We start from the raw sequence: 19044 nt of genomic DNA, 5'->3' as shown, positions 1-19044 counted from the left end.
TCAGGATCACACAAAAGGAAAATCCAGGCCAGGATGGAAAAACCTATTAATTAAATTCAAATGTCTTCAATAGCAGCAAGAATACAGAAACATAATAGGAAAAGCAAAAGTTTATTATTGTTTTTCAAATTTATCTCATTATGAAAGTTCCTCTTTAAAGAGCTGGAATTTTTGGCATGTACAAAGGATTAGAAAAATTTGTTTCAAATGGTCATAGAAACCAATCTGGAATATACCAGTGACAAGCACAGGTAAATTTTTTAGCTAAGACTGCACTAATGCTAGAGAGGAATAGGACTTTCTGAATCTGCTAACATAGGGATTTGAGCCCTATGTTAGCAGAGGGAGTTTTCATTGAATAAGGAGTATGGTACTGGGCCCTTAGTTTGAGGAAACTAAAAAGTCAGAAATATAATCGAATCCAGGTTTTGTGTATACCTGAAGAAAACTTTAATCTCTGGCAGTTTCTGTACATGGATTCTGTCCTCTAAATTTGCATAGTGGTTCATGGGGGTGGGGGAGCTTGCATGTCTCCTACTATAGATCCAGAGATTCACATCTAGACTTCTCTTTGAAAACTAAAAAATTAATTTGAAAAAATTTGCTTGCACCACCTAAGTTATTTTCTATTTGCTGAAATAGAAAGTAGTGATCATGTGGTGTTTCTATTGTTTTGCAGACCCTATCAGTGTGGCCACTGCTCCCAATCCTTCTCCCAACCTTCAGAACTAAGGAACCACGTAGTCACCCATTCCAGTGACAGACCTTTCAAGTGCGGCTATTGTGGTCGTGCCTTTGCTGGTGCTACAACACTCAACAATCATATCCGGACGCATACAGGGGAAAAACCCTTTAAGTAAGTCACTGACGCTACCGATGTTGATCAACAGTGAGCAGAGAGGGAAAGGCATAGCAGTTGTCCACCCACAACAGCCATCTATAACAGCTCATGGGAGAGCTTCTTTTGAAGGGGTCAAGATTCCAGACAGACTCATTAGCAGTGTGACTGAAATCAGAATCAAACCAGGCACGTATGCAGATACCTAGTACATGTATGGCCCAGAGCAAATGCCTGTCATCCAATCAAAACTTGATTAAATTAAAACAAATAGCAGTTTAACGATTGTCTCTCAGTTAGAGAACCTTAGTTGAAAATGTCTGACAAACTGAAGCGGATGGGTCGAGACTGTGCTGTAACACGCATAATATGGTTCATCCCTGTTTTGTCAATACACTGAAGTAGCTCATATACCAGTTAGTATTTTTCCAGTGGTTCTGAGTCTGTTTTTCTTTGTATGTAATTAACAGTTACAAACTATGTGTATCCCATGACATGACTCTAGTAAACTCATAAAAATAATTTGCAAATGCAGTAGCCATCCAAGTGAGCAGAGATAATCAGTTGTCAGTTAAGGTGGTTTTCAATTTTTAGTTAAACAAAACTGTGCTGGAAACTTTGAATATAGTTCAACAGAGTCCTTGATACAAACATTCTGAATTCAAACATTCTTTGGGTGTTTGGAAACAAACCTTGTTTCAGATTTTTTGAATGTCACTGTTTCTATAATGGGCCAACCCGAAACCTGAAATCAGAATCCACCCAAACTTGGTAGGGTTGGAAATCTAAATTTGAATTTTTGTGGCTTGGGCCCATCTTTATTTGCAAGTGCATTCTTAGGACAAGTGGTTACCTGGTGTTGTAACTGTCTCTGAAGTTCTAGCGATTTACATGTAGTCCTACCTTTAGTGCAGGTTTCAGTGTACATGTACACAGTGAGACCTTTATTATCTACATTTCCCAAAGGATTTCTTTAAGAGGTATAAGTTCAGATAAAAGAGGGAGGGAGGGATAGCTCAGGGGTTTGAGCATTAGCCTACTAAACCCAGGGTTGTGAGTTCAATCCCTGAGGGGGCCATTAAGGGAACTGGGGTAAAAATCTGGGGATTGGTCCTGCTTGGAGCAGGGGGTTGGACTAGATGACCTCCTGAGGTCCCTTCCAACCCTAATAGTCTATGATTCTATGATTCTATGATCTGCAGGCTTCTGCACTTTTGAGGTAGTAGAGAAATCACTTTTCTATCTTACCTAGTCACTTAAAATAAAACCCAACACTCAGCCAAGCCACAGAAATGTGGTGTTTGTTTGTGTATTTGAGAGGCTGATGCATAGCTGGTTAATGTAGGTTCTACTTCATGCAGATAAAGGACTCTGCTCTGACCAACTCCTTACTTAATCTAGGAGGCTCTTATAGAAGAAAATGTGCGTTAGTAAAAAGTATCTCTCTCTTAGCTGAATTGAGAGACATGGATTCATATAATTTTCTGCCTGGAACCAATACCTCCCTGGGAAAAAATAACCAAACCATTCTTTTCTGTAAAATACCCGGTCTTCATCACCTGGGGATGAGAAAATAAGGAGTTGAAGGGATAGAGTGTCTTTCCCAGTTCACTACGTGCCCTCACTCAACATGATTTTTCTTTTCCTGTATTTTATGCCTGCCTAATATAAGAGAGCTTCTGTCACTGAACCCCCTCATAGCAAGATTACATCAGAGTTGCCCAGCCACCATATATGGCCACCATGCATGTGTGTTCTGGGGAATGGAAGGACAAGAATAAGAATTCTGGGCACATTTTGGGGACCAGGAATAGAAAATAGGACAGCTTTTGGGTGTCAAGTCGCGGAATCCTGCAGCCTTAACAATGACACCCACAGAGCCAGTATCTTGAGTGAACAGAGCCCATAGAAAGAGAGCCAAAAATAGTGCTGGCCATCAGATTGATTTTTATCTAGTTGCTGTGTAAATAGATTTTAGTAATTAATTGAAGAGGTTTCTAGGTCAAAGTGGAAAATAGATTTCTTTTAATGTTAAGGTGTTACTTATGTGTAACCTTGTTGACTCCACTTAATTTTTTTTCTTAACATCCTGTTTTTGTCATGTTTCCAATGGAGCTGTTATTTTGCCCCATTTACAATCATTAATTTCCCCCCCTTTGGTCTGGTGATTTTTTTCTCTTTTCCATAATGTTCTTTGTGACAACACCACAATCTCATTCTTGAAAGAAAGCATTTAGTTAAGTACTATGTAATTAACAGATATTTTGGGGTGTTGTTTTGTTTCTTTTGTTGCTCATGTTAAGACATACATGTACTTGACAATATAGTTCTGCCATTTCTTAAAGGTGAACTGCAGAGTAGCAAAATATATAAATAAATGTGTGTGCATGCGCAGATGTGCACACCCTTAACTGCTTCTTTACGATGGATAAGAACAACATTGTACAATTGTTTTAGGGTTTTTTTTTAACCTGCTTAATACAAAACATGAGTTCTAATTTCTCTGTTTTTTGCTGAAGGTCTTTACAAGAGCTTTGGAGGACCCTGAATAGTGATGTCACATGGAGCTAAACTGGAGCTCCAACTCTCCCTGTCCCCAGATGTCAGAGGAGGGGATCCATATTCTTATGTGCTGATCCTGCAAGCTTCTCCACAAGTGCAGACCCCCGCACTCATGCAGACCAGCATGCAGGAGGGTGGGCATTAGATTATCCAGAAATCGGTTTACCCTCCCCCTCAATTGAGGGGAGAGACAGAGCTGCAACTTATGTACCTCACAGAGGTGTCGTGAGGATAAATACATTAAAAAGATTTATCAATTACTTTGAGATCTTCTGATGAAAAGGGCTATCTAATAGATTGATACTATTATTGTTTTTGTGTATCACCATCATTCAGATCCTTCCAGGTTGCTGCCAAATCTTCCACCAGAAGACTTAATTGAGGGCTTGATACTAAAGTTAAAACAAAAATAAAAAACAAAAGGAAAAAACCCAAACACATTCTGAGGCCATTTTTAATATCAAGGAGTAGTAATGGTTCAAAGACAATTTTTGTGGTTTTGCTTCGCAATGTACTTTAAAAATATATATTTACAAAGGCGATTTATGCGTATGCTTACTTAAAAAGTGCAAAACTAAAAGGTCTATTGGTTTAAACTCTCCCTACTCCTAAAGGACAGACAATCATGGCAATGTAGACAGAGTTTAACGTGTTCTGGCTGAATAGGCTTTGGAAATATTCTTGCAATTAACAAAAGAGATAATTGACATATGTTCAGAAAGTTGCTGGTATTCCGCTGTTTTTTTAATTTTTAGGACTAAGTTACCAGAACATTTCTGATTAAAAATTGAACTAAATTATTTTAAAAATATCATGGGTGTAATATTAAAAATGGTTTATGTGCAATTTCACAGCTGAAATGTGCACATAAGTAACATGCATGTACAATTAATGTGATTACATGTGAAAACCAACTAATCGCTCACGTAAAGGGCCAGTTAAGCATTTAACTAGCCTTTTATGCTATGTCTGTGATTGATTTGGTGTGGGAGAAGGTTCTTTTGCTGCAAGATCTAGTTGTGTGTGTGTGAGAGAGAGAATTTTCTATTTGCATTTCCCTATTGATTAAAAAAAAGCTAACTGAGATTATGTGTAATCAAAGCCCTTGCTACATTGTTTGGGCAGCAGGTCCAGTTGGAAGGGATTTCTTTTTGTCATCACAAGCTATGAACTGAGCCTTGTCATTGTAATGTTTTATGTATTCTTATCTCACTGAAGTCTCCACTATGGCTCTTAATCTGGAACAAAGTTCTTAACCATATTAAAAGCTGGGATAAAAACAGAAAATTATTGACCAAGCCAGTATCTTACATTCTACTCCCACAGTCTCTTCCAGTTCAGTGACATTAGCTAAAGATGAGTTAAAGGAGCATGATGTTGCTGCTGTGACAACCGCTAACAGTGACAAGGTACTGTGCAGCAAATTAGGAGAATAGTGACGTGGGCACTATCTAGACAAACAGTACTTCCCGAAAAACCACCATGTCAGTGCTGTTTGAGACCCTTAGAAAACCAGCCATACTATTGAGCAAAGTGAAAGTATGTACACTTTCTTCTTCCCACCCCGCAACCCCCTTAATCAAACTAGTAAAAGAGAGAAATGTGCTGTGGATAAGGCAAGAGCTTACTACATCTTTGCTAAAAGGGTGTCATCAGGAGGAGGGAGAAAACTTGTTCACCTTAGCCTCTAATGATAGAACAAGAAGCAATGGGCTTTAACTGCAGCAAGGGAGATTTAGGTTGGACATTAGGAAAAAGTTACTAACTGTCAGGGTAGTTGAACACTGGAATAAATTGCCTAGGGAGGTTGTGGAATCTCCATCTCTGGAGATATTTAAGAGTGGGTTAGATAAATGTCTAACAGGAATGGTCTAGACAGTATTTGGTCCTGCCATGATGGCAGGGGACTGGACTTGATGACCTCTCAAGGTCCCTTCCAGTCCTAGAGTCTATGAATCTTGCATATGGTGCCACTGAATATTATGGTATAACAGCTGTCCAATTTCATTCAAAACAACAATCCCCTCAAAATATGAAAAATAACAATTATCCAGTTTTTAGTAATGGCCTCTAACTTGGTGGCACAGTTTTAAATCATTCCTGTGCATGGGCCTGACATGGGGCCTAGAGACCACTTAAGTCCCACAAGGGGTTCTCAAAGAGCTTTATGTGGAACTTTAGTGCACAGCTCTTTTGTTGGCCTTCTGCTCAGGGGTAAATGAAACCCACAGTGCATTTTAGAAATAAATATTAGTGGTTGAACGGAACATGTGTCCCCTCTGACTGCACCTTCGTAGCAGGTAGTAGGAAGAATAATTACTAATAGTTACAGCCACATTATGTAATAACAAACCTTTACCTTCAAAAATAAAGATTGTGTTGAGGCTGGTCTGAAAAATCTGGCCTAAAATCTCAAAGAGAATCAGGATGGGTTACGATCCATATATTAACCTTATGAGTGATCACTGTTGAGCTGAACTATTGTTTCTTTCTGCAATAACTTTAAGGAACACGTTTGCTTTCACATATACTAGATGCCTGCCGCCTTCCCCGCCAATTATCAGTTTACTTAACTAATGGGCAACATTAAACACTTGTGGCTCAATATATGCATGTATCTGTCTTTGTTGGTCCATTTGAAGAATACAGCATACCATACCAGTTACTTTACAGAGAGTGTGTGGGGAAGGACAGCCATTACAGAAAAAAACCCACAGCACAATCCTGGAAAAATTATTTCCTATACACTGTCTACTTTCTGTTTTTCTTTTCTTCTACCTTATCCTAAGACTGTGATACTGATGGCTGTGATGGCCCACCTCATCTATTCATATCTGAATATTCACTTACAGCTTGATCCTCCAGTGTACTGAGCAACCTAGCCCCAAACCAACAAAACACTTGAATATGTGTTTAATTTGAAGCATTTTAAACTAAGCATGTGCATAGTCCCATTGCTTTTAATGGGAATTAAGCATGAGTTTAAGGTTTTTGCTGAATAAGGATCGGATTACCAATACACATAAAGTGCTTTGTTGAATACTGGGCCTTAAAGATGATCAGCCACACATACAAAATTAACACTTGTAAATAAACTGGTTCACTAAATATTGTGATATTGAAATGATTTTCTTCCTTCCTTTGTGGTCCACATTTTTAGCAATGGATTTTTAACTTTTCAAATTGCTTTCAAGACAGTTATACCAAAAATTATTTAGGCATCTAAACAAGTAGCATGAGTTTAAAAAATTATGTGTATCCTATCAACTATAGTGGGATTTCTGGTTAATTCAACACCTCTGCAAATCAAGCCACATTTTGTGTGTCCAAATATTAATTTAGAGGCCTAATTTACAGGCCCATGCTTGAAAAATCTTAGCCTACATATATCATATATGCAATATATAGGTAAACACTTCTGTGTAGATCTACATAGGTCTGTATTGATCTATATCTATATACAAACATACACAGTCATATATCAAATAACAAAATGCAAAGTTGAGGGAATTGCAGTGGCTCATATAGCCTAATCTAATCCTGGCACCAAAACTGATTCTAGTTCCTTCATGATTTTTTATATATAAGAATATAATTTGCAAGTTTGTCAAGTAATAAAAAACAGTATATTTTGACATACTAATTTGGTAACTAATCAGTTTTCTAATAAACAATCAGCAATACACTAATGTGTCATCAGCACTTCAGGAGCTCTGGAGAGAGGATGATCTGCACATAGACGTTAATGAATACACCAAAAATCATTAGACAATCAATACTTCTGAGTTATTTTCATTGAGCTGATAATGTATCAGACCTAACGCTGACATTTTACATTTGTCAAGATCACAGTGCAGTTTTTAACAATAGAACAGGCTGCTAAAAATATTCCCAGAAAAAGACAATCAAAGAAACACAATGTACGAATGTTGATGTTCTGTGCTGATACCATACCTTAGATGAATGAATAATATCTGTGCCCTGGGTTACTAAACATTTTTTTTAAAATTACTAACATGTAGAACATACCATAATTATGAATATATGTAAATACCTTCTTAGTCTTTTTGTAAATAGCAAATCCTGTAATAAATCAGCTTCAGTAATTTATATCGGTGACTCTCACCCTTTCTGGACTACTATTCCACTTTCAGGAGTCTGATTTGTCTTGCATACCACCAAATTTCACCTCACTTAAAAACTACTTGCTTACAAAATCAGACATAAAAATACAAAAGTGTCACAGCACATTAGTGAAAAATTGCTTCTGCTCTCATTTTTACCATATCATTATAAAATAAATCGATTGGAATATAAATATTGTACTTACATTTCAGTGTACAGTATATACAGCAATATAAACAAGTTATTGTCTGAGTGAAATTTTAGTTTATACTGACTTTGCTAGTGTTTTTTATGTAGCCTGTTGTAAAACTAGGCAACTATCTAAATAAGTTGATGTACCCTCACCAGAAGACCTCTGCATAGCCCCAGGGGCATGTGTACCTCTGGTTGTGAACCACTGATTTATATCACTGAAGAGAGAAAGATGGATATGAGGTAACAGGCCATTGTTTTCCTCACTTTTTGAAGCTGGGGAATTAATTCATTATAGTGATGCTTTTACTGATAAAGATAAAACATCACACAGCTCCATTAAATTAATGGTGGCTTTACGAGTGAGCGCCTTACAGTGAAAAATCTGCTGTATTCCTAGCTCATTGTACAATTATATCTAGCATCACAGTGCTAATTAAGAGGACACAATATGTAAAGAAGTTGATATTAGATAAACAAGGGATTCTCTTTTACTAGAAGGCCAGATGACTCATTCTGAAGTAGAGAAACCCCTTTTATTTTCCCTCAAACTTCATATCATAATCCTCTGATTATTTTGCCACAGATTGTAGTTCACTGGAGAGGGGGAAAGGGTAATGAAAAGACTTAAAAGACAATGAAACAATGGTGATTAGAGTTCTTCTTTCTCCCTCCCCCCATCTATATCAAATGCTGTGGATGTTTTCAGACAATTGATTAACCAAGCACTAATTCTACCACATTGTTTAAAGTAAACCCAACTATATAGCAATAGATAAATACAGAGTTTTTCTCTTGTTATTACACTAAGCAGTTATTGCTCTACAGCTTCTCTTCTTCCAATAGGTGAATTTCTGATTTTCAAATTAGCAGAAGGTGAAATTCTATTTGTCAATTTTTCCTCAGGGGTTAGAGAGCAGAAAACTGCAGCCAAGCTGCTGCTTTGATGGCTCACTCCTAAAAATCTCTTTTTGTTCTTTATCTATTTGAACTGACAGTGATCAGAGCTACAGCAGGACAGGCCTCTCTGGAGAAATCACCTTCCCCCTGTCTATTGACAGATTCCTCTGTTCTGAATCAGACAGGCCTTGTCCCATCATAGGCATCAAGGCCTTGGAAGTAGCCACCAATTAAACCTCTTGAGCTGGTAAAATCTGAAGCCACTTTTGAGTGTCTGTTCTGATTAGACAGGATGAGACAAAGCCCCTCACTCCCGCCTCCCCGCAAGAGCAGCTCCCCAGTCTCAATTTTCTCTCTTGCCTTCACCAGGTGCGAGAGATGTGAGAGGAGCTTCACACAAGCCACCCAGCTGAGTCGACACCAGAGGATGCCCAATGAGTGCAAGCCAATAACAGAGAGCACAGAATCAATTGAAGTGGATTAACTGATTGACTGGTTGGAATTAAACTGCAAGGAAAGTCATGATTAAATGTCACGGACACTTAAGCAAAACCAAAGATTTCCTCTGAGCAACTTTCAATCAGTCCCAGAAAACCAAAAGCAGTAATAAAATAAGTAAGATGTTAGGAGATATTGATCCTGGCATGGAAGTAAGACCAGGAAAGAGATTATTTATTTATGACTAGGGATCAGACTTGTTTCAATGGACAAATAACCTGGGACTGCTAACATTTCAAGTCCCACCATGTATTGCTTTATTTCTAAAAGCATTTATAATTGTTATTTAATACCAAAGCGAGGAATCTCAAGGGTTCTTCTGCCTATAGTTATGACTGCGAATGCACAAGGACTTGTTTATTGTTGCACCTTTTTTTGGAGCATGATTCAAAGGACCCAGAAATAGTCCTTATATTTGGTTGGGTTAGTCTTGACATAGCTATAATAGAAATTCTTGTGTCCGAATGGTGCAATGGAAAGTAATCTAAAACCATATCTGAATCAGTGTCCAGTTCCTCAGACCAAAGGACATTTCATTTCATGGTTCTAAACTTTACATTTTTGCACACTTTTTCCATGTACATGGTTTCCTTACACAATTTTGTCCTGGTACAAAGTTCCTGGAAAACCAAACAAGAAATGTTTTTCATGTCTATAGATATACAGTTGTGTAAGACTATCAGCAAGGAAAATACTGTAACACATAGAGCTTTGAAACACAATATCAGTGTTTAAAAAGAGAGAAAGTGTTTTCATTAAAACTCTAATGTTAATAAATTCTCTATCTGAAAGTCCTACAGTGAGAAGCAAAACAAAAAGAATTAGATTTTATTTGGGAGGTTGATGTAATGATTTGTTAATCAGAAGTCTACTGTAGCCTATTTTATGGTGTCCAGATATTTGTACCTTATTGCAGGTTCATTTGAAAGCAATCCCAGGTCACTTGACACTTTCAACAAACTCAGCCAGTTTCAAGATTGTAAGAGAACCTAAATCCAGGTGTCCTGTGTGTGGCTGCATTACAGTCACTTTAGAGAGCTCTACGTAATTTTCATTCAAGCCAAGAGCTTAATTCCCATTAATGCTAATGGGAGTTTATACACACTTACCAAGAAAAGAAGTGTCCACATAAAGATATATAGACAATAATATAGAGTACATAGTGTGTGCATACAGGAAAGGCTAAACACCTTCAGACTATATACTTTTTGAACAGACATAACTAATGCAATGTGTTTTTATTGGCAGTTGCACACATTAGGTGAAATCCTGCCTCACTGGAGACAATGAGAATGTTGCCACTGATTCAGCAGGGCCAGGATTTTAAGCGGTACTCCTTAAAGCGTTCAGGATTAAAAATATATCCCTCTGAATCCAGTTCATACTTTTTTAAAAAAGAGTAAATATTTATGTGTAAGTAAAGTGGTTACATATTACTCACCTTTAAAGCAATGCTTAGTCTCCTGAGTTGGTAGGCACTGCTGCAACTGTCATATCATCTCATCAGATATTAGGTAGCATGCCCTCATCAGTTTCAATGTTGACTTCTGCTCAAAAACAAGACTGTGCAAAGCAGTGCCTCTTTAAATCAAACACCATCAAACAGGACTACTAACCTTTCTTTCCACACAGCTCTCTTGATATTTCTATGTGTTATTTTAAGATGGTAAAGAAACATGAGCGCACGGCAACCTAGAGCAGAGGTAATCAGAGAAAAGCTGGATCTTGACTTCCTAACCTTATTTATAAATACAAGGCGTGAATACTGGCCTAACTGAAGTCAATGGCAATACTCCTGTTAACTTCAATGAACCCAGGATTTCACCCAGTATACAGTGCACAAGGCTTTCTTCAACAGCTACGTGCACATTGGGATCCCACTAGGAAAACGAGTGTCCTACCTACTTTTGGAGCTTGTACTCACAGGAATGTGGGATTCCAGTGCTGGAGAAGGGAGAGTTTAGAAAAAAAGGAGGTGCTATTGGCAAATGAAGGGGAATAAGATGATAGAAACAACCTATTCCTAAGTCTGGCCTATTTTTTGGTGTAACATCTTGCTTTTGTTAAGAACTCTCCCAGTTTGTCGTCATTGTATTTCAAGAAATTACTGGTCATTTGTAGCCATGTGTTCTTCCTATCTTATTGCTGGCAATACTACACACCATAACAGTTCACAGTCAAGACGCTCTATTTGTTAGTTTCTATATTATTTTTCAGTGTTTCATCCACACTGGTGTGGTCTTGCATTAATGGCTGTCTGAAGTATTCACAGCATCATTTAAAAACCTCAACAATTCTTTAAATGGGTTCAGTTTAACAAACAAGGCTGAATTTTCTGGGCTAATTTTCACTTAAAAATGGTCTCTTTTCAAAGATAAACCTTGATGTGTTTTAATTTCATAATTTTGTTTAATAAAAGATCAATTTTCATATTTAATATTTTAAAATGTTCTCCATTTCATTGCAAACACTGCAATTTTAAGATAATGGGATGGAGCCAGTTTTGGGGGTCTTGCTATGTCATGGAGGCAAAATTGTAATTTTGTTTTGTGAAATTTTGTGATGAAAAACAGAGTCATTCTTTTTGCCTGGTCCTAATTTTCAAGTTGTTTATAAGTACTCAATTACAAAATCAGAAAGTAGCAGAAATCTAGTAAAAAGGCATTTTCCACTTGAGTTTTCTAGCCCTGTTTCTAGGCTAAAGAAATTTGGATAAGCTTGGGTAAGAGTCCAACTTTATGGATGCTTATCCAGATTTATCCTTTGAATTATTTGAGGTTCTAGTCTAGTATTCATCTGATTTTCTATAGGATGAGAGCCAGATAACATGGATAGCTAGGTATCAAATATTACAATTTAAAGGTCAGAATTTAGGCATCATTTTTTTCACAGTGGTGATTGGCTTAAGCAGCAAAGTTCAGAAACAAATCTGTATTTTCCTAACATTTGGGAGTGTTTGGATTGGGGACAGCTATACTTTAGAGACACCAGAACTGCTTCTAAACCTTTTAGCACATTTCTGGTGGTACCGTGATGCACACACATTATTCTAGTTTAGTACTGAAATAATCCCAGTATAATGCAACAGTTCTATCAGCACTTGAACAGAGCAAGACTCTCCTCACTATTGTAAATTATGGAATTATTTCATCATAAACTGCAGAAATAAGTAGGTTTTGCATCTTAGGTAAGAAATGAGATATGCTAAACTCTGACAGGCAAATGTGAGCTACATGTTGTATCAGCAAACTGTGATTTTGTATTATCAAGGTATTCTCTTCTTTTTCTATGAGGTGAAATCAGTGGTAGTTCAGAGCACCCAGTATCTCACAAGGTCAGGCTTATGCTTTATGGTAGTTGTTAAGGGCCAATTCAGAAAAGTACTTAAAGTTGTGCATAACTCCATTGCTGAAAAGTGATGGCCTTAATCACGTGCTTATAATTGCGCTAAAGTGCTTTCTTGGATGTGGCCCAAAAGATTTGAAGACTAACTGCTTTCTTTTAGGAGTTTGTTGGGATTTGTTTTTAAACATACCAGTGAAAAGCATAATTTTTGCAGGAATCATTTTGTACTTCCAAAGGACATTTTATTGTATTTGATCATTTTATTCATTATGTTGTGCCTGATTTTCAAGCACATTTTTAATTATTGCATTGCCGCTTTACTAAGGCACTTTCACAATATAGTTGGCAGCATACAAATGCAACTGAGTGCAAAAAAATGTGTGATTTCAGAGTGGGTGTTTCGCTCTCAAGTTATTCAGTGCAACAGTGTGCATCTATTACAATATAGTAAATGTAAAACTGTCCTTGAGAGTATTGACAAGCTAAAACGCATCCTAAATTGAACTAAACAAAATCTAGTTGCTTTCTACTCTTACTGAATGCTGAGTGAGCTTCTTTCTGGGTATCGATGTAGTAATTATGCATTTGGGTCCATTAAGGATATAATCTTATATGCTTGAACACAGTGAATTAAAACAGTAAGTAAAGTATGATTACCTCAGACAGTAGTAATTATGTGCCTACCATTTCTGAATTTCTTAAACTGTTGAGATATCCCTTTTGAAGTTTGGTAAATATGTACAAGTATAACATTCTTCTAATACTGAAAAATCCAAAATCTTTTACAATATATCTAAAATTGTGTACATTTCTAATGTTCACATACACACATGCTTCTTAGGGAAGCTTCAAGCTCCTTAAGAAATCACAGTTGACAAATATAAACTTTTAAAATACCAAAATGATTGTTTTCTTTTGAACAAGAACAGAGCTTTGAGCAATATAATAACAACAGCACATTAGATACTAAAAACACAAAGGCTATGATGTGTGGATCTGTTACTTTCTTTGGTATACTTATCTCTTTTTAAAATTATTTATCACTTGTATGGTGCCATTAGGGTATATGGCTGTCTGATATGTGCCAAACAGATGTGGTTTCTAAATGATAAATATTTGAAAATAAAGAAGTGATAAAAGTCCTCACTACTTTTGAAAGTTATGTATTGCTATGACTTATTTTAAATTTATCATTAGTGCACTTTTTTGTTGCATCCAAATACCTTCTGTGTATGAGTTTCCATAAAATAAAACATTTTGAGATTGTGCTGTCTTTTTCCTCTGATTTGTCTCATTTTTGAAAGCTCAGACATCATCAAGCCAATCTACAAAAGGGCAAATAGCCATGCAGTAAGTGTACAGTATGCTGGAAGGGTCCTTTGTTGTAATAAGAATAATAATGGCACTGTACTTAGAATGGTAAACAGCTTGCTTGCATTTTTTAAACATCATAAAATTGCGTCTTTTTTTACTGCAAAGGACCAATTAAGTCATGCATGTAGCTTTATTCTTTGATATAAACTGTAAAGATTACCAGTGTTTAAATGAAAAAGGCACACATTTAAAGAAAAGACAAAAATGTAAATATATTTGATTAATAAAACATTTCTATCATTAAGTCCTATATCTTCCTTTTCCTTTGTTCATAATTATGTTTCAAAATATTCATGGAACAGAAATACAAATATGCTTTAAACATGCTGATGCAAAAGGCAGTATCAAAGTAACCTGAGGTGCTTTGCAATATTCTTTGTGCAATATTTTTTATAATCCTACAGCATGGGTTCATTCTCATGCTGGATACTGCAGACAGGATTGAGATGTCATGACCCTGTTCCTGTCAGTTTTTCTGTGGCTAGATGGTGAGAGAGAGGGATCCTCAAATTGTTTTTATGTTGTAACCTGAGGTCCGACTGTGGAAAAGTGAGAACTACTTCCCTACTATACTGTGTAGCTTGTTTTATTTTAATGATACCAATAATTTTGCATTTTAGCTGATTTTTCTTATTCAAATTACATGATTTTTTAAAATCTATAAGAGCGTTAACCTTCATTATGTATTTACCTGAGCCCCAACTTACAAGGATCACCATCTAGTGGCCTGAGACAGAATTTCAGTGCTCCAAATTTATCTGATATCTGATCTCCTTTTTAAAATATTTCTAAAGTACTAACCATGCTCTGTTGCAATAGACCTTCTGTGCCCTTTGTAATATGATTTCACTGCAGTCATATATGTCAAAGAGCAATGATTATTTCACTAAGTCCCCCTTGTTCCACTTGAAAAAATATCATTTGAGTATGAGAAAAATATGTCAGTTTTTGTTATTTTTCATGTTATATGACCTTTTAGGTAAGCAGCAGAACCACCCCAGTAGAATAATTGTGCAAAACTACTGTACTTGAGAAAATACTCATGTAATTGGCCAGCAGGCTGCCTGCTGATTTGCAGGTAGCATGGATAGTCAATCATCCAAGGCAAACTTCTATATATGTCAGGAAACTTCTTTAAAACAAGAAATTATATTGAGTCATGCTGCATGAGATTATATCCCCCAACCTGTGTAATCTGTCATGAGCTAATGAGACACAAATGTTTAAAAGGGGAGGGGGGAGGGAGTCCTTTGGGCTGGTGATCTAATGATAGCCTTATAAGACATGCAAGGTAGATTCCTGGGTCCACCTCACTCCCTTTCTTGTGAGTTATTTAGTGAGGGTGAGTCTCAGGTCTCTCAGCAGGCAGTGCGCTTAGTTTTTTTCTTTTAATTCCTTTGATGATTTTGTTTTAGGTGCTGGTCCAAGAGCTTCAGAGACTGAAGTTTAACCAAAGAGTAGGTATGACACTCACACCCATCCCAACATGACTTAGCTCTGAACTGGAAGATCATTTCTAGGGCCAATAGAAAAGCAACCAAATAACTGAAACAAACAAATAAAAAAGTCACGGAAAATCAAGAAATTAGAGAAGTTATTTGCACTGCTTATGGGAATTATGCATTACCCACCATAACCAGTTCATTAGAAAATACTGAAAAAAATTGCCAGACCTTATTAATGATGAACAATTAGGTAGATAGTAGTGCCCTCCATGTATAGCAAAAACTAAAGTGGATTGGAAAGGTGTTATATTGTGTGTTAAATTCCCTGTAGCACAATTTGTAATTTGGGATCAGTGACCATTTAAGGCTTATGTTATTCAAAACAACTTTGCTTAGTGTCTGGTTCTATACATATTTCTTTTATGGGTGTCAGTACCAATATTAGATACTGACACTGCAATATAGTTGGTTATTGTCCATTCCATCGGTTACCTGGAAAACAGGGCCACCCAGAAGGGGGAGAGGGGGCAAGTGGGATGATTTGTCCCAGGTCCTGCAGGGGCCCCCAAAAGAATATAGTATTCTATAGCATTGCAACTTTTCTTTATGGAAGGGGCCCCTAAATTGCTTTGCCCAAGCCTCCTGGAATCCTCTGGGCAGCCTGCTGGAAAATGGCATCCACAGAAAACAACCTTCACTACTGATGTATCACTCAGCAACACAGACCTGAAGGGTCCCTCTAGAGAAGTTGCTAAGCAGGAGGCCTCAAATAGGGAAAATATGCCAGGACTTGCTGGTCCATACAGCTCACCAGACACAGCGAGAACCCTACTTATATTTTCAGGAGATTGCATAACACTACCGAGGAAATCAGGGACTCTATTCAGCACCTAAAAATGGGACCAAGTTCTCCAGCCAGGTAATGCCTGTGAAGTAATGCTAGAGGAATACAATTTTATAGTGGGATTTAGAGTAAGGCAGGGTGAGAGACTAAATGCTTCTGTGATACCAAGATCATGCATTAAAACTTTAAACCTGTGTGGCACAAAATGTAGGGCACATGCAACGAGGGGATTCTATAACTCCACACTCAACTAGCATGTAATCTTATGGCAAGCTGCACCACTTATAAAAGAAAGAAGCTTCTGCCATGAGCTGTAGCCAAGGCAGCTTTACTGGACAGCTTTAAAGGGAACAGCAGTCCTTGACAGTATTGCAACTCAGCTTAAGAAAATTGTATGTCCAGGGCAAACAGGAGTAACCCGGGTGGCAAATGTTCAACAATCACCCAGGGAAGTACATCTTCTATGTAAGGTGAACTGAATATGCAGTGAGACTTCAATGCCTGGGAAAGATTGGTTATGTATTAACTCTTTCTTTCCTGTATTTCTTTGACTTAAGACAATGAATTTGCTGAGCTTGGTTATTTGGTCTCTTGAACAATCTTAATATTGACTCACAAGTAGAGTCAATTAGTTGGCTACACACTTTTCTGAATAGTGGTGACCCAGCCAGGAGTGTGATGGCTTTGACAGTGCTACTCTAGTATGTGGCCATGCAGGTCTGTAGCAGTATGTACAACCAGATAGGAAAGTTAGCCCATACTGACTCCTGCACTGTGAAGCATACCAAATGGTGATGCCAGCAGTGAGTGTGACCTCTCATACGGCTGAACAGTATTGTGTAGTGACTAATTATTTTTAAAAATGGTATGGAATCCTTGTCTCTAGCGTTACTAGCCCAAATTTGTTTTACTCCTTATGTACGTAGTATTGTAAAAGTCTTACTCTATCATCTCAGCCAATCTAAGTTTTTGAAAATAAATCCATGATTCACAGTGAGCCCCAGCACCAGGATGAAGTCAAAAATATGTGCCAGTTTTTAACATATATATGGATTCACTAACTTTAAATTTAAAAACCTTATTAAAAGGAAAAGCAACTCATATTTTTCAGATTAACGATAACATGCCTAAAGCAGAACAAGTTTTGGACAACCTTATCCATGATGGTGATCTGGAAATAATAATTTCCCATACTTAGATAGAAGTTATGTTTAAAGTTGTGCTTATATTACAAAGAGTATTATTTTTAATTGTATTAATCATGTATTGCCACTTACACAGTTTGCTAAAACAGTGGAAATCTCACATGAATGCCCTTACCTTGGCTTCATATATTAATTTGGCTAAAGTATCACTAGGGTGACCAGATGTCCCGATTTTATAGGAACAGTCCCAACTTTGGGGTCTTTTTCTTATATAGGCTCCTATTACACCCTACCCCCGTCCCAATTTTTCACACTTGCTGTCTGGTCACCCTAAGTATCCACCCTGATATAATCAGCAAAGTGACAAGCAGGGGACTGTTAGTCAACACATACAGGATATATTCACACCCTTATATACTCACCACATTAATAGATATTATACACATGGTATTAATGTAACATACGTGTATTGGGTAACTGTGTTAAATTGTACTAGGCTTATTCTTGCTCACTTATGTGAAGACATATGGCATGATGCCCCAGGACAAGTATAGCTCAGTACTTGGCTTAAGCAAATATAAAAACTGTCAAGAGCTAGATGGATGAGTGTTATGAAACAAAGGACCAACATGGTACAAGGAAATTATAAGAGTTATGAATGCTTTGTATTAGGGAGTATCTTCATGACCCTCAACGTATGGAATTTAATATTCAAATGGAAGCCAGGAAAGTACAGGGTAGCACCAAAGGCAAAGCTGGCACAAGCTGGCTAGTTAAACTTAAATTTTAAAGTGATGTGAACAGTGCTCTGTAGCTTGTAAACACCCGTCCTATAAAAGATGGCTAGTTTAAGGGAGCATCCTCTGTGTAAGGTGAACACACAGAGATACCTCACTTCCTGGGAAGGATTGGTGATATATTAACTCTTTCTTTCCTGTACCAATTGTTTTTTCTTTAGACAATATGGTTAAGCTTGGTTATTTGGTCTTTTGCCCATTCTTAATATTGAACTGCAAGACAATTAGCTGGCTCTACCCTTTTGTCAATAAGCCGCACCATAAGGTTTCAGAAGAAATTCTGGTTCAATTCTCCCTGACCACGACATAGGGTCACATTGTTGATGGAGATTGCAGGCTGTGATTATGCATTTTGAACTGTTTGTAGCTTAGTAACAGACTATATGAGAAGAAATAATCATCTTCAATGCTAAAGTCGAGGGAGCTGGCTGAGAAAAGGAACTCAGGTTCTGGGTGTATGGTTTTATGGGTACATCTATACTGGGGGAGGATGGGAAATACCATGACAGCAAGTCTCAGAGCCCAGGTCAAGTGAGTGGGGCTCGTGGGACTCATGCCATGTGGCTAAAAATACAAGTGTAGATGTTCCTGCTTGGGCTGGAGCCTGGACTCTGAGACCCTCCTTCCTCACTAGGTTCCAGGGCCCAGGCTTCAGCCCAAGTGGGAATGTGTACACTGCTATTTTTAGCCTAATAGTGCAAGCCTCATGAACCCAAGTCAATAAACCCAGATGCTAAGACTTGCTGTGCGTTATTTTTTTTGCAGAGGGGGTTATTACATAGACACACCCTATGACAACAAATGACAGGATCAATTATGTATTCTAAACTTATTTTTAGTTGTCAGAGAATGTTCATCTATTTATTTTATTGGATATAAACAAACATTTGGTAACCCACTTGCTCTTAACACTTGAGCATTTTTGTAGGTTGAGAACCAGCTAAAAGTGAAACAGAAGCTTACACACAGCTGGCCTTTG

At 37.4% G+C, this 19044-nt stretch overlaps 1 protein-coding gene across 3 annotated transcripts in view; it reads left to right on the top strand.

Annotated features, from left to right (window-relative positions):
* The window catches only part of PRDM6 (PR/SET domain 6), a 90379-nt gene extending 77094 nt beyond the window's left edge, over window positions 1-13285 (top strand). For 2 of the 3 annotated variants that reach the window (XM_030567801.1, XM_030567799.1), the window contains 2 exons: window positions 680-856; window positions 8987-13285. In XM_030567801.1, coding sequence (XP_030423661.1) covers window positions 680-856; window positions 8987-9101 — 292 coding nt within the window. In that variant the 3' untranslated portion in view covers window positions 9102-13285. Of the gene's footprint in view, window positions 1-679; window positions 857-3357; window positions 3506-8986 lie in introns of those variants that run through there. The other variant, XM_030567802.1, reaches the window with a different exon arrangement.
* The last annotated feature ends 5759 nt before the right edge of the window (window positions 13286-19044 follow it).

This window comes from Gopherus evgoodei, chromosome 6 (assembly GCF_007399415.2).
Source record: "Gopherus evgoodei ecotype Sinaloan lineage chromosome 6, rGopEvg1_v1.p, whole genome shotgun sequence".
In the NCBI taxonomy this organism is placed as follows: domain Eukaryota; kingdom Metazoa; phylum Chordata; order Testudines; family Testudinidae; genus Gopherus; species Gopherus evgoodei.
The sequence above is the reverse complement of the archived record's forward strand: the minus strand, read 5'-3'. Positions and strand labels throughout refer to the sequence as shown.